Source organism: Aythya marila, assembly GCF_965140915.1.
Source record: "Aythya marila genome assembly, chromosome: Z".
In the NCBI taxonomy this organism is placed as follows: Eukaryota; Metazoa; Chordata; class Aves; order Anseriformes; family Anatidae; genus Aythya; species Aythya marila.
In genome coordinates, this window is record NC_139080.1 from 8,987,826 (window position 1) to 9,004,011 (window position 16,186).

At 45.5% G+C, this 16,186-nt stretch overlaps 1 protein-coding gene across 8 annotated transcripts in view; it reads right to left on the reverse strand.

The window, feature by feature from the left end:
- The window catches only part of FAM219A (family with sequence similarity 219 member A), a 267,457-nt gene that overhangs the window by 40,582 nt on the left and 210,689 nt on the right, over positions 1–16,186 (reverse strand). For all 8 annotated transcript variants that reach the window (XM_082783205.1, XM_082783202.1, XM_082783206.1 and 5 more), the window contains one exon: positions 6,183–6,282. In XM_082783205.1, coding sequence (XP_082639331.1) covers positions 6,183–6,282 — 100 coding nt within the window. The remainder of the gene's footprint in view (positions 1–6,182; positions 6,283–16,186) is intronic.

Consider the following 16,186-nt stretch of genomic DNA (forward strand, 5'->3'; position numbering starts at 1 on the left):
CTGCCAGGTAAGCTATTAAACATTTATGTACTACCTTAACTTTGTCTAGGCTTAAAGGGATTAAAAAGCAATCCAAATCCTGATGAGTTTAATGCAGAAGAGACTAAAGATTGAGTTGGAAGAAAAAGAGCCAGAGCTGGGAGACGTGAGACATTAAGCTGCTTGAAAACTGCAAAGGTCAGGCAGATTTTAAGAATGACAGCAGCAGGAGCTGATGTGGATTAAAAGCATGTTACACAGGCTGCAGACTATACCATCAGTCTCGTTTTGGCCCAGGTAACCTAGCACTCATCAGAGTATGGCTAAGAGTAGAGTCAATCCAAACTCTGCTAGATATGTGTTCACCTAATTAAAGAGGCACGCTGTATCCACAGGGAGAGGAGGGTTTTGAGCAGACTTTTCTCCAGAGCCTGGGCAGGAACGTGATTGTCAGTGCTGTTGGACAATTCCTCTTAAGCAGGTAGATTTCACCAACTGTGATCTTCTTAAGCACAGTGTGGTCAGCACTGAGCATTCACTAGGTAGGAGCGCTAGCAGTTCCTGGAGGCTGTGTCCTTCTATAACTCTGTGAAGCTCTAACATAACACAAGTTTTGGATGTTTTCTGTTATTGCCAGAAGACGCCAGCTGATATTGTCCATGTTTTCATGCTTAAGCATGCTTTAACTTCCAGATGTAATATAATCCTCACAATTTATGCTTAACTTCTACAATGTTTACACCACCTGTAATGTCAAATATTTCTTTTTTGTTCCTGATATTTACTCCCTGAAAGATTTATATAAGGCAAGCAGATTCTTTCTCCATCCTGCTTTTACCAGGTACAATATGCCAACCTCTTTTAGTTTTCTGTTATATGACAGACTTTCAAATCCCTGGTCTTACGTACTTCTCATCTACACCAAGCCCACTCTAAATTCCTCTTGTGGAACTGAAGCGATGAGATTGTTACACTGCATTGCAAACATCTCACCCTGGCCTTTCACAATAGCAGTGATACACCTTTATCTACGGGAAAAAGTGACTCAGATTCTTCTAATATCCACCTTTCCCACTTTAATCATAGAATCATAGAATCATAGAATATCCTGAGTTGGAAGGGACCCTTAAGGATCATCAAGTCCAACTCTTGACACCGCACAGGTCTACCCAAAAGTTCAGACCATGTGACTAAGTGCACAGTCCAATCTCTTCTTAAATTCAGACAGGCTCGGTGCAGTGACCACTTCCCTGGGGAGCCTGTTCCAGTGTGCAACCACCCTCTCTGTGAAGAACCCCCTCCTGACGTCCAGCCTAAATTTCCCCTGCCTCAGCTTAACCCCGTTCCCGCGGGTCCTGTCACTGGTGTTAATGGAGAAAAGGTCTCCTGCCTCTCGACACCCCCTTACGAGGAAGTTGTAGACTGTGATGAGGTCTCCCCTCAGCCTCCTCTTCTCCAGGCTGAACAGGCCCAGTGACCTCAGCCGTTCCTCGTACGTCTTCCCCTCCAGGCCTTTCACCATCTTCGTAGCCCTCCTCTGGACACTTTCCAACAGTTTCATGTCCTTTTTATACTGTGGTGCCCAGAACTGCACACAGTACTCGAGGTGAGGCCGCACCAGCGCAGAGTAGAGCGGGACAATCACCTCCCTTGACCTACTAGCGATGCCGTGCTTGATGCACCCCAGGACATGATTGGCCCTCCTGGCTGCCAGGGCACACTGCTGGCTCATATTCAACTTGCTGTCTACCACGACCCCCAGATCCCTCTCTTCTAGGCTGCTCTCCAGCGTCTCATCGCCCAGTCTGTACGTGCAGCCAGGGTTTCCCCGTCCCAGGTGCAGGACCCGGCACTTGCTCTTATTGAACTTCATGCGGTTGGTGATCGCCCAGCTCTCCAACCTGTCCAGATCCCTCTGCAAGGCCTTTACGCCCTCATTTGAGTCCACAACTCCTCCAAGTTTGGTGTCATCAGCAAACTTGCTCAAAATACCTTCTATTCCTACATCCAGATCGTTTATAAAAATATTGAAAAGTACCGGCCCTAAAATGGAGCCTTGAGGGACCCCACTGGTGACCGCCCGCCAGCCTGACACAGCCCCATTTACCATAACCCTTTGGGCCCTGCCCGTTAGCCAATTGCTCACCCATCGTATGATGTTTTTATTTAGCTGTATGGTGGACATTTTGTCCAGTAGGATCCTATGGGAAACCGTGTCAAAAGCCTTCCTGAAGTCCAAAAAAATCACATCAGCTGGTTTCCCTTGGTCCACCATACGGGTGATCTTATCATAAAAGGAAATCAGGTTAGTTAGGCAGGACCTACCCTTCACAAACCCATGCTGGCTGGGACCAATGACTGCTTTGTCCCCCAGGTGCACCTCAATAAATTCAAGAACCATCTTCTCCATGATTTTACCAGGCACTGACGTGAGACTGACAGGCCTGTAATTGCTAGGGTCTTCTTTCTGACCCTTCTTGAAAATGGGCACAACATTTGCCAGCTTCCAGTCTACCAGGACCTCTCCAAATTCCCAGGATCGTTGAAAAATAATTGAGAGAGGTTCCGCGATGACGTCCGCCAGCTCTTTCAGCACCCGGGGATGAATCCCATCCGGACCCATGGACTTGTAGGGATCCAGGTGGAGTAGCAAATCCCGCACATGTTCAGGGTCAGTTGGGAGTTTGTCATCCCCACCGTCCCGGTCCTCCAGCTCAGGGCACCCTGGGTCCCGAAGCCCATCATCGGCATTGAAGACAGAGGCAAAGAAGGCGTTAAGCGTCTCTGCTTTGCCTATGTCATTGTCTGTGAGGAGACCTTCCCTATCAAGGAGCGGCCCTATATATTCTTTAGTTCTCCTTTTTCCATTCACATATCTAAAAAAAACCTTTTTATTTTCTCTCACAGACACAGCCAGCTTCAACTCTAGGTGTGCTTTGGCCACACGAACTTTCTCCCTACAAACACGAACAGCATCCCTGTATTCTTTCCATGACACCTGGCCCTCCTTCCAGTAGCAAAACACTCTCTGTTTCCGCCTAATCTCCATTAGAATGTTCCTGGTCAGCCACGCCGGCCTCCTGCCCTGCCTGCCTGACTTGCGATATTTAGGAATTGCCTGATCTTGTGCTTCTAGGAGGCATCGCTTAAAGAGTGACCAGCACTGGTGGACATCAAGGCCTTCAAGAGCAGTTTCCCAGGGGACCTTGCTGACTAGTTCCCTGAGCAGCCTGAAGTCCGCTTTCCCCATATCTAGGGATGAGGTTTTGGTGGCACTTTTCCTTCTGTCACCGTAAATTTTGAACTCAACCACTTCATGGTCGCTATGACCGAGGCGGCCACCAATCACCACATCTCCCACCAGACCCTCTCTGTTTTCTAGCAACAGGTCTAGGAGGGCACCTTTCCTAGTTGGCTCCGTTAGCACCTGCACCAAGAAGTTATCATCTAGGTGCTTCATGAACCTCCTGGACTTGCTCGTGTCAGCCGTGTGGCACTCCCAGTTAACGTCTGGCAAGTTGAAGTCCCCCATAAGGACAAGGGGAGTTAATCTCGAGGCCTCTCTTAGTTCTGTAAAGAATAATTTATCGGCGCTATCGTCCTGGCCAGGCGGTCTGTAATAGACTCCCACAACGACATCCCCTTTATTCGTTCGTCCCTTGATCCTTACCCAGAGGCTCTCAACTTTGCCATTGCCGACCTGAAGTTCCACACAGTCCAGCCCCTGCTTCACATACATCGCCACCCCACCACCTCGCCTACCCTGCCTGTCCCTCCTGAAGAGCCTGTAACCATCTATCGCAACACCCCAGTCACAGGACTCATCCCACCAGGTTTCACTTATGCCGCTGATGTCGTAGTTGCGGGACTGGGCCAGGACTTTAATGGTGGATAATAGCATTCGGCAATGGCCAAATGCAATAAAATTTTCCCTACATGATAAAGCAGAAGTTTTGGCGGAAGAACTAATAATTCTGCCGTATCTGTATGTTTGGAAAAAAGCTGGGAAACTCTGCAAAGGTATGACTATGGCATATTTTTATGTATTAGTCCATTTTAATAATTACTTATCTTGCAATCATATCAGGCTTCCTCTTCCTTACCCACTTCCAGTTGGTAAACTTCAATTTACAGCAGACTTGAGTTACTCCTGTCATGTTTTTCTCATTTCTATTATTTCAGTTTTCACGCCTTTTCTCTGTGGTATTTCTGAGTCTTTAATGTACTGATGTCTCCCTCCAACTCCCTCCTGCTTTTTGTCCCTTTGTCATTAATGAACTTCTAAAAGAAATGACTGCTGGAGAAGTCCATTAACAATCTCCGTTCTTCTGATAGTTTCTCCTTCACTACCTAATGTGAAGTGAATTCCCAGGGTTCTCAATTCACTGCCTCTGGTTATGCACTTACTTTATAAAACTGAAATTTGTTACAGATCTATTTTAAATTACCTTTACATTTAATTTGCATGAATCGAACTTATTATCTCTGAATCCAAATCTCTTTCTGATGATCAGATCTTCTATAACGTCCTCATGTGTTACCAAAGCCAAGTCTAAAATAAGCACCATTTTCTGTCACATCAGTGAATCTCTGGAGGATATCTTTATTGTCTAGAAATGCAAGAATGTCTCAGACCTACCAATAATAGTATCAATTGCTCTCCAACCTAATTCCTGATGTTAAATTATCCAAAACAACTGCTGCAGTAGTAATTATCTCTCTAATAACATTACAGAACCCTTTTGGTAGTGAAAAGGGATCCTGGTGGCATATGGCATGCTGGCAGTGATTATCTTTTACCAAACTGTGAGTTGAGCTGTCATTAACACATACTGCTGCTTTCTGCCATTTCCTGAAAAGCAGCTGCCTGTTTTAGAGTACTTATGATTGCTATTGCAGGACAGATCTACTGTCCCAGTGCACTTGCTCATATCCTCTATCAGTAGTTCAAGGTTTTCCACTTTGCTGCACAATCTTGCTGCATTTGCACATCCAACTTCATGTCTTTTCCTCCCTAGTCACTCTTTCTTCAAGATCATTATTCAAATACTTTATTTCCCTTTGCTGTTCATAAACCTAGTCTACAAGATTCCTTTACGCACTACAATGACCAGATTTGTCTATTATTCAATCTCCCATAAACTCCATCAGAGTCTTGAGACTGCACAAATGTTTCCAGACTTTTTCTGGTGTTTGTTTAAGGCTCCTCTTACCAATGAAGCCAACACCACTGTTTGCTGTAGTACTTCAGGTCCTTGGGTAAAACCTACCTATTGATAAGATCTCTTCATAATCACATAACAATGCTCACATGTTCCCAAATCTTGTTCAGACTTTAGCTGTCTGCTGACCTTCCTTGTCATTCATTTGGTAGGCCCTAGGGCTATGCCACTGAACATCTGGGCATCCGCTTTTTTCAGAGCCTTCCCTGACATGGAACAGTCACCCTCAATCAGCTCCAGCAGCATCCCATCAATGTCATTTATTCTGATGTGAAGGACAACTAGGGGACTGCTTCCTGCTCCCATCTGGAAATTTCCCAGACCATTTTTTACCCACGCTATGAGCAAAAAGAACACTCTTCCTTTGACATGCCCCTTGTCAGGGTCTTGAGTCTGTATGGCACAACAGTGGCTCAGGTTTTGGATGCAGGATGGCAATGTGTGGATTGCTGTACTCTTGTAAGCATGAGCTTCGTGTGAAAGTAGTGTATTTCTGCTTCCAGAACTTTAGACACAGTGCTCAGAAATAGCATGAGTATTTCTTTGTGAACCATTACAAACCTAGAGTCCCTCCACCTCACAACAACACAGTTCTATCTTTTCCTGGTAATGGTCCAAGTCTCTGTTCCTCTCCCTTTTGTTTGCAGTCATCCTGTCCACTTTTTACAGTCCCTCCATATTATCTTAATTCTTTTTCTGGCCAAGCCTTAATCTTAGCTTGATGAAATTGTGTAGATTTAAAAAGCTATTCCTTCCTTTTCAGGAAGACCTCTACCACAGCTCAAGACAGAGTGTCCTTCAATATTTGTAGGTCACTTCCCTGAGCAGCAGAATCACGCTGATAAACTGCTTTGTGAGATTTCTGAGCTGAGCTGGCATGTTCAGCCATACAAATGGAGATCTGCTTATGATCCCACTAGCACCTCACCATATTACAGACCTTAGATTCAGCCTTCTTGGTCTTCATGAGCAAAGACTTACCTAATTTCACTTGGAGTGGGGACGGCTTATAGTTCATGGCTACAGTCTCTCCCTCTCTTGTATCACAATCTCTGTCCGAAATAGATGCAGCTGTTGGATCCTGTGGAGATATACAACAAAACAGAACAGAACTGTTAAGTTAAAAAGTTATGCAGTCATTTCTCTAACTGGCTACTAGGCTACTCCATCCCCACCCACATTCAGAGGAAGCAGAGAGCATGCTGGTGTTTTAAATGGCTGAAACCTAGGGGAAAATCACAGAACTTGGAAGCAAGTTTAGTATGTTAAAAGTACCTCTGAAAATGCCAGATTTCAACATCAGACATCATGATGGATGATACTGGGAATATAATATGGAGCGTACGTCACCAGATCAAAATCAGCCTGGCCTGGCAATAGTCCCAAGCCATTTTCATGTGATGACTTCTTTGGTGTGTCATATGAAATACACTTACAGTTTCAACAGAGTTCTAAACGGATCAGTCAACCTCATGATTAAAACTAAAAAGCTCGTGACTAGCTGTGTGAAAGTATTGCCCAGAAGGAATTAAGACCAAATAAAAAGGTGAATTCAATCTCTGGTCCATCTTGGAGAAGACTGAAGAAGCCTGTACTTCCCATACTGGACCTATTTTGTGGTTAAATGGGAAGATTTCAGTATCTGTCAGCACAGCACCTTTTACTGGAATCCCCCTAAAACAAAAGCTCCCAAAACTTAAATCTGCTCCATTGTGGCCTCTTGCAGACAACCTAATTCTGGTAGTGCTGTACTCAACGTTACAGTGCATCAGAGCATTCATACAGAGACAAGCTACCAAGTCACTTGGCTTTACCACTGATAAATGCATTTAAAATCCTTTCACATCAAATTTCAAAGCTGTTGGGCCTATCTCTGTTTAGCACCACTGATTTTCCAATGTGTTCACTTCTTCCCACCTAGAAGCTACAAACTAAATTGAACATGCGCACATATATATACATATATGGGTATATGAATTCTGGTTTATAATAGGTACGGCTGCACAGGGAAAACAAGCATCCAATGTTAAGTCCAATATCCGAAGAAACCAGCACTTTGTAGAAATGGAACAAGGCATGGAAGACTAAATATCAGTAAATACCAATCTGAACTGGCTAATTAATATTGTCTCTCAGTTTTTGGAGTTTGTATTAGTTTATGGATTTTCTAGTAAAAATGCAACCCATGATTTGGCACTGACACCTGTACGCAATGCAAGCCAGTCAGTGAGTTTCAAAGCAAAGGACTGTTGCTCTTCTGCCTCAGAAAGAAATCCCTCTGTGAGCTCAGTGAGTTCTCCTTCAGTCAGTAAGCTCTGCAGAAAAGGACTGAGGAGTCCCAATGGACACCAAGTCGAAGGTGAGACAGCAATGAAGGGTGGAAGGGCAACAGCATTCTCGGCTGCATTAGGCAAAGCATCACCAGCAGGTCAATAGAGATGATCCTTCGCCTCTACTCAGCACTGGGGAGGCTGCACCTGAGTGCTGGGTCCAGTTCCAGGACCCTCAGGGCAAGAGAGACACGGACACACCAGGGAGAGTCCTACAGGGTGCCACCATGATGATCAGGGTGCTGGAGCACCTCTCCTGTGAGGAGAGGCCGAGAGAGCTGGGGCTGTTCAGGAGGGACAAGAGGCAGCTCAGGGGGATCTCACCAATGTCTGTAAATACCTGGAGGGAGGGTGCAAAGAGGATGGAGCCAGGCTCTTCCCAGTGGTGCCCAGTGCCTGGACAAGAGGCCACGGGCACAAACTGGAGCACAGGAGGTTCTCCCTGCCCACCAGGAAGCACTGCTGTATTGTGTGTGTGACAGAGCACCAGCACAGGCGGCCCAGAGGGGCTGTGGGGCCTTCCTCCTTGGAGATCTTCAAAATCCACCTGGACTGGGCCTGGGCACCCTGCTCTGGGTGTCCCTGCTTGGGCAGGGCTTGGACCAGAGGGACCCAGAGCTCCTGCCCACCTCAGCCACTTGGTGGTTCTGTGAACCACCATCCCTTCCACCCCAGTGCCTGCCTTCTCTTTGCTCTTTCTAATTCTTAAGTACAGTGTGTTAAAAAGAGCTAAAGAGATAAAATATGATTCTTGAATTAGGCACTATCTTAATAGAAACTGGTCAAATACCACATGCAGCATTATTTTATCAAAATTCTGCTCCCTTGCACTGTCCAGCAGGTGTTCTTTGACAGCACTTAAAATGGATGAGGCTTACAAGACTCTGCATTCAGTGACACAAAATAGATAACACTGAACCTTCCTCTAAAATATAGCCACTGCCAGAGTAGTGCAGCAGCAGTTTAATAATATGGTGAGAAAGGTTACAGTAACTTGCAGACAACCAAGCCAGTATCTGGGAGAACATGATTAGGTGTGAATAATAAATCACATGGATTTTAGGTTAAAAAAACTATTTTTACGAAGAAAAATGCCAGGTTTTTAATAGCCACACTGAAGGAGAAAGTATGGCAGCTGAATGGTAAAAGTACAACAGTTGAAATTAAATGAAGATAAAAGTGGCAGACTTTTTCACAAATTTGCCAATTTCACAAATGAAAATGATGAGCTGCAGCTGGCTTCTGTCACTCAAGGAAGAGATCCTGGATGACAGGTTCCATGAGATGGCCAGAACGACACAGACCAGGACTCTTCAGCCAGGAAGAGATAATGGATGGGGGATCTGGGAGAAGTTTGAATGATCCATGAGAAGGTGAACAGGAATCAGCCAGCCTTTATTTTCTACAAGAAAGGGCTATCAGACAGCAGTTAACATGCAGCAGCCGGAAACAAACTCAGTACTTCTCCATACAGCAGTTGACAGGCTACTGTGGATGCTAAAAGGGGCTGAGGAAATGGTGAGATAAATGCATGGAAGGGATATCCATGAGAATTATCAAATACTGAAGTGCTGCTGCCAGCTTAGGCAGCCCTAGAGGCACAGATCTCTGGAGAGAGTGAACCAGGGAGGTAATACTGGGGACTCACCTGTTCTCATCCTCATGGGGACACGATAAAGGGGTAGGTAAGACCTTTAATCGGACTAGTCTATGCCAGGAAATCATTTGTAAGGCCTAAAATGTTGCCTTTCTGCCTTAGCACACCTCTCTGCTACATCAGACCTGCGTGGGCACACGTTCCTGCTGCACAGCAGTCACGACGGGCACAGAGGGACCCTGCAGCAACAGCAGCCACCACTGCGGTGCACAGGCCAGGCTGGCTCCCTCTGAATTGCAAAACTGCACCAAAAGGACACCGAGCTGGGCCAGGGACAGCATCCCCAGCACTAGCGTGCCTTGCCTGTGGCACTGGCATAACCCTGGTTCTGCAGCAAAGCGCAGGGCTCCAGATAAACACAAGCACAACAGCATTCCTGTGGTTCAGCTAGGACTGACCCTTCGCCTCCGTGCATACTGAATGCACGCATTTCTCTCTCTGTAGCAAATCTACCCAGAGAAATATTTACTTGACTAATTAGTCTTTTGCCTGTGGATGCATACAAGCAGACCGAAGTTCACTGTGTGCTTTTGTTACTGGAATTCACTTGTGGCTTTATCCTTTTTTATAAGCCTTCCTTAGGCAATGCGTTCAGCTCAGACCAGAGTGTCAGTCACAGCTATGCGGCGTCACCTGTCCCAGGCCAGGTGACGTGATTTCTCTGCTCCCTTGGAGGCAAACAACACTCCCAATCAAAAGGCAAGTGGCTGCAGGGGCTCTAAAATGGCTCTGGAAATTTAATACATTTTAGGTGGTTTTTTTTTTTTTTTTTTTTTGGCTGTTCCTGAGACCTCCTTATGCCTCCTAGGGGAAAAAAAAATACATTCAATCAGACCACTGCATGAACATTTGGCTGGGGCCAGAGTTTAATCAAAGTTTTCTCCCCACATGCTCACAGCTTAATTGGGCACGGGTAACAGCAGCATTTGAACGGTGGGGTGTTTCCTTATCAGTTTGTTCTTCTCCTGGGCTCAACACAATGGGCCTTGAAAACTCTGCCTCCTGCCAGGTACAGCCACGTCCTGCAGCGAGTACAGCGTGCCGTGTCTGAACATCAGAAATTAGTTCCAGTGAACCTTCATGGTACAGCAGCAGTGTGAATCCTTCGTATGCAGGGGCATGGAGAGGAGCTGAAACCACTTTAAACTTAAATCAGGTGGTGCTCAGTAGGGTTTTTATTCCTCCTCTGTTCCACTCCTCTTCCCCTTTCCAGGTCAACAGTCTTTTTACTCTTACCGCCTGCCTCTCCCAGTAGCCCACACTGACCATGGGGCGCAATAACCCCAAACAGCCAGCAAACTCCAGTGTTTGAGCAATGGAGCTGTGTGCAAATACACCCCTGAAGCACCTTTGGAAATGCAGCTTCCTTTCACTTCCCTCACAGTCAATACCTCTGACATCTTGTGAGCTTAACAAGCCTACCCCGTGACTCCTCTGGGACCCCAGTGCATGTGGAAGGGAATGAGCACACAGTTTTTGTGGCCTTCAGCTGCCCCTTAAGAGCGGGGCTGGTAATAGAGATGTCTCTACCTGCCCACCTTTCCAACCCTCAAGATCAGTCATTCCTGCAGCCACTAGAAGATGCTCTCCACTCTGCTCTCTGTGGGAGTTCTGTGATCATTAAAGCAGCTCAGCTTTTTGATAAGCAGAGGGGGCAGAGTGCCCTCACCCTCTGATCTCACAGAGAGACCCAACATACAAGGCTGTACCCATCACTTCTCTCCTCAGTTCAGAGGCATCGGTCTAATTATCAGCAGCTAAATTATTATGATCTGTCTGCTCAAGAATATCATACAGTTAGCTTTGTCTCTCTCCAATACAAGCCGATGATATGCTGGCTGACTCGTGCCCAACTTAAAGATGCTGGAAGTCCTGGTACCAACGTGTGCGTGACAGCCTAGAGCAAGCGCCTGCAGCCCAGCAGGCTCCTGCTCTCTGAAGCTGCCCATGTGGATCACATGCTGCAAGCAAATGCTAACAAGAAAGGACAAGCCCAAGTGTTTTGCTTTTTTTCCCCACATAAAACAATGAGCTTGAAAATTTGATAGATGTTCCGTGCATGAGAGACTGACTTAGCTCAAAAACAAGAGAGAAACTCATGCACCGCAAATGCAAGGCATACGTTCGGGTCACTGAGAAGTTTCTGTCATTCCCGTGTTGCCATCCCAGACTCCGGGGCTAGACGTTGCTCCTGCTAATAGATATTCACATCTTCAGTCTCTCTGCCCTGGGAACAGAAATCACACGCCTTTGCAGATACGCTCTGCCTCAAGCTGTGACATACACACAAGGTTGTCCTGAGAAACACAGCTGTGGATGGCACGCTTGCAGGGAAGGGACTCTGATGTGCATAGCTAGGTATGTAAAAGCACAGCCTCACAGTATTTTAGACAACAGACCTCTGAAGCCTTTAGGTACCACTACAAAATAAACATGAAATAGCTATAAGCATAGAGTGTTAAAAAAAACAAACAAACAAACAAAACAACACAAAAACTAAAATACTGGGAACTGAGATGTACAAGGTGTGCACAGATTTGTGTAATCTATGTGGGAAAGCATAAAAGTAGAGGGATAAAGGATGTGAGATTTATAGTGAGTCAAGCTGAACAATGGTCAGTAATGGCATATTCTAGAAGAGAAAGGGAAGTGGCACAGGGGGATGTACAGCAGGAATGTCACCTGCAAACCTCACAGGAGTCTCTCATCCTCTCTATCCCTCAGGCTCCAGCTTAAACATTCTGGTTTGGAGCCCATTATTTCAAGTAAAATGTAATCCCTTCGGCTCTCCTATGGATGAAAGCTTGAAGCTACAACCATCCAGGAATACTAGAAGAATGGATTTGCTCAGAGAAGAAAGGGGAAGTCTAAGGAGTCTCATAATAGCTGTCTTCAGATACATAAAGAACTGCTGCAGAGAAAAAGGGTATCTTCTTTTTTTTTCCCTCATGTTTCTGATCACCAGAACAAGAAACGATTACCTTAGACTGCAAAGTTGCAAGGAAATATCAGGGTTCTTCTTTAATAAATGTGGTGTGATGATTTAATGAAGCGATAGTGAAATGGCTTTAAATGACAGGAAAAGGTTCAACTGCTAATTCTATTTCAGTTCAGATTCTAAAGCAGGGTTTGGAAAAGATATCAAATGCTGGAGGATTCTCACATGTATGAAACATGAAACACAAAAACATATGAACTGTCAGATCAGAGGCCCAGGAAGGTCAGTATAAAATTATAGAAAAATTTGTAAACCAAATGTCTGGCTGTGAAGGAACAAAACACCGCATGGTAGGGGTAGGTTTCTATAGCCCTGGTATCTCCTAGAGACATCGCAGGCAATGACAGATCCTGTATTTATGCAAAATAGACTATAGGCGGAGAAAAAACTTAGGGAAACTGGTAAGTGGCTATTGTGGCTGTAAGGTTTTGTAGTTTATCTGGCTTGCAGTACAAAACATTCAGGTGACAAGGCAACAGATGCTGCCCTGATGCAGGAGCCAGTGGTGCCATGAAGCTGAACAAAGCCAAAATATCCCTTTCATACCCCAGCGCCATTGCTCAGGGTGTCAGAGCTACCGGGTCAAGGAACCAGGAGCACAAGTGTACACCCTGTAGTACTCAAAGCTCGGCCTAGAAAGAATGCAAACTCTTTCAAACAGCAAAGTGTGACACTAATAGCAGACAGAGAGCTAAACCTGGAGTCCCCTAGCACTAATCTGTCCAGGCTGGGGAAAGCCGTACTGCAATGCACCTTTAGCTGCTGCCCCCCAGCTTTTCTGGGGCCCATCCTGGATGGGATGGCAGAGGCTGTATGTCCTCAGGACATGTGTATGTATGACCTCTATCCAGCTGCCCTCAGCTGCCTCTAACCACTCACTCCCCCATCCTTCTTAAGAGGAGAGGAGCCCACTTCTGAGCCAGACAGAACACCAGTTAACGGTGGGACTGAGAGGTTATCCAAATTTCCTAACCACTTCCAAGGATCATGGCTGGCCTTCACCTTCTCTCTGGAGATCTGGAGAAGAACATGTTTTTTCTCTCACATGTTGAGTAAGTCTAGAAATGCATGACCAGAGCAGAAGGCTCTCAGGACATCATGGTCAGCACTTTTCATCAGCGTATGCACCTTCTTAGCATTGCAACTTTGTACCTAGGGAAAATAAGTGGCATTTTGGTGACACAGCAAGTGATGCACCAAAATACACTGTGATAACTACTGACTCAGTTTCAAAAAAGTAATAAACAACAACTGTTTATTGACATTCTGCTAGCTCTGCCAATGTACCAGTTACAACACTGCTGGTTTTATTTCCTGAGCAACTGCTGAACAAATCTAAATCTTACTGAATAGTAACAAAGCAGGCCTGCAATATCCACTACAGGATCCAGGTTTCAAGCACAATTCATTTATAAGACAAACCAGTATTTGAAGCCATTTTTTCATCAACTGAAACCAGCAGAGTTATTATTGCTGTGTGATTAAAACCTCAAGCCTAATTAATTAAACTCAACCAGCTCAACTGCACTGGCATTACATTCTACTGTGTACACCCACAGCAGGTGAAGCTTAATCCTCTGGCAGGTAACGAGGAGGTCAGGTCTTTGCTTTGTTTAAAAGGGGTCCAGAAGAGAAGTGCCACTCAGCCTTCCTGTGCTGCCGAGCTTGTTGACACGCGGCCGTGAAGCCCTGTAAGAGGAGTGCCTGGCTTCCATGTTCAGGCTGAACAAAACGCAACAGGCAGAAAGGCGTAAGCGAACAAGAAGTTTCAAACGTCTGTTTTCCTAATCAGAAATGACATTTGCAGCACAGGGAAGAAAGTCCCTTTTTTTAGATGATGATGTATGACTAATCCTAGGAGTCCACGGTAACAGAGGAAGCACCAAATCTGTAAGTAGACTGAACGCTTTGGGAAAGCGACTGAGGGACAAGGAAGAAAAATGGGAGTAATTACATGATTTCTGTTAGATTTCCCTCAGAGAAGCCAGCAGCACAAGCAGCCCCCGGTCCTTTCCTTTCAATCATGACAGAGTATATTTAACACTGTATTTCCCTCCAGGCTCTTCTCACGCGCAAGCATAAACCATCCCTTTTATCACACGCATTTATAGGTTTGGTATCTTGTGCTAACTTTACTGGACTTAAATTGGATCATTAACATTGCAAATTACAGAAATACCACATTGCACTCCCCAATGCCTGCAGCAGTTGACAAGTGGCTGGCATGCAATAACTGTTTAACACCAGCTATTAACTGAGGTATGTTTTCAGAATGCTTCAATACCAAAACATTTCCCTCCATATAAAGGTTATATACATGAGGGCATTACACCTTTCCTTTTGTACCTCTGATTATACATCCACATCTCTGAGGACCAATGAGAAGTGATTATTTAAGGCAATACAGCATCACAAATTCCTTGGTAGCTGTTTTTAAGGGTCAGTGTAGCAACTGGTGTGTGGCCAAAGCAGGACCTCAAAACCAACCAAGCAACTTTACAATTGTTTTCTAAACGTCGACTTCAGAGGGAGGATATCCTCAAAATGATTAAAAGAGCCAAGGCTGCAGTGTGTTTGAAGGCTGGGGGCTGGAATAGGTGCCTGGGCTTCTATAGGCACCTCCTACAGGAAACTGCAGTGCTCAGCCGCAGCGTGGCCCCTAAGGGACAACAGCAGGAACTTTTAGGGGTTAAATTCATGCTTGTTGCTAACTTTCTAGAGCTTTCAAAGGTGCGCCCCATTCCTTCAAAGCTTTAGAGAGGCATCATCAAGAGTAAAACTATTTTAAAAAAATTAAACTCATTTAAAAAATGAGTTTTCTGCCAGAGAGGATCTGTGCTTCATTCCCATGAATGGCCTTAATGCCCAGAGAAAAAAGTTGAGAATGTGCAATGTAAATGGTGCCATGCCATGGTCATGGTCATATAGAGAATGGTTTACTGATCCTCTCATGCCCCTGTCCTCTCTGCACACAGCAAGGCTCTTCCAGCTGTACATGAAAGATGAGATCAAAGCTTGCCCGATGGAAACATTAAAAGCATTGGCTGGTTCCGGCAGGCACTGCAGCGATGAGATATTCCGACAAAAATGTCCCAGCACAACACAAATGACAGTAGGAGAGCCCTGTTCCAGTGATGTAAGTTCTCCAATATCCTGGAGACTGGATAACCACCTTCATAGACAAAATCCTATGTTGCTAGGCTTCCAGTGCCTCTGGAAGTAAGAACAATAGCAGGAAAAGGCTGGGCTGGCTCCACATCCATACCTTTCAACAGTCCCAGGGCTTCAGTCAGTGGTTCAATGTTGCAGTTATGGTGTTTTTTTTTGTTTGTTTGTTTTTTTGTTTTTTTGTTTTTTTATAGAAAGGCAGTGGATTTTTACACATTCAATTTCTATGTGTGTAAGGTGAACTAGGTCTTGCTTTTTGCGCTGGACTACCCCCAGCACCTTTAATCCATTTCCTCAGAGCCTCTTCTGAGCTGTTTGATTGCTCCTCCTGTTCAGTTCTTCTCCAGCAATCTTTCTACATTCTGCCTTGCTCTTGCCTCTTTGCTCACCCCACTCAAGGACGGCAGGGATGTCTGGCTGCACAGGCTCCCTGGCTGAGGTCTCAAGTCAATAGGGAGACCCACACATCTGACAACAGTCTGCTGAGGCTCAGCTTGATGTCAGGCACTTCTGGAAGGAAAATGAGATGTGTGAAGACTGTAGATCTTTTTTGTCAGCTTCTGGATTGATGTCTAAGCCACAGGATATCTTCTCCACCGCATACCTACTCTGTGTTTGCCAGATCTTACCTTTCAACTCAAGGCACCCTGGGCGGGCTGCTTGCTGTCTTGACAAGCTGTGCTTTTACGCCTCCAGTTTACTCAGCCTGCACTCATAATCAAGGACAAGGAGGGATTTTGTGAGGGCTTTCAGCAGGGAATCACCGCATCTCCCTCTAGCTACTCAGCCAAAACTGGCCCAGGAAAAGGGAGAAAGTCACCAGCAGGGAAAT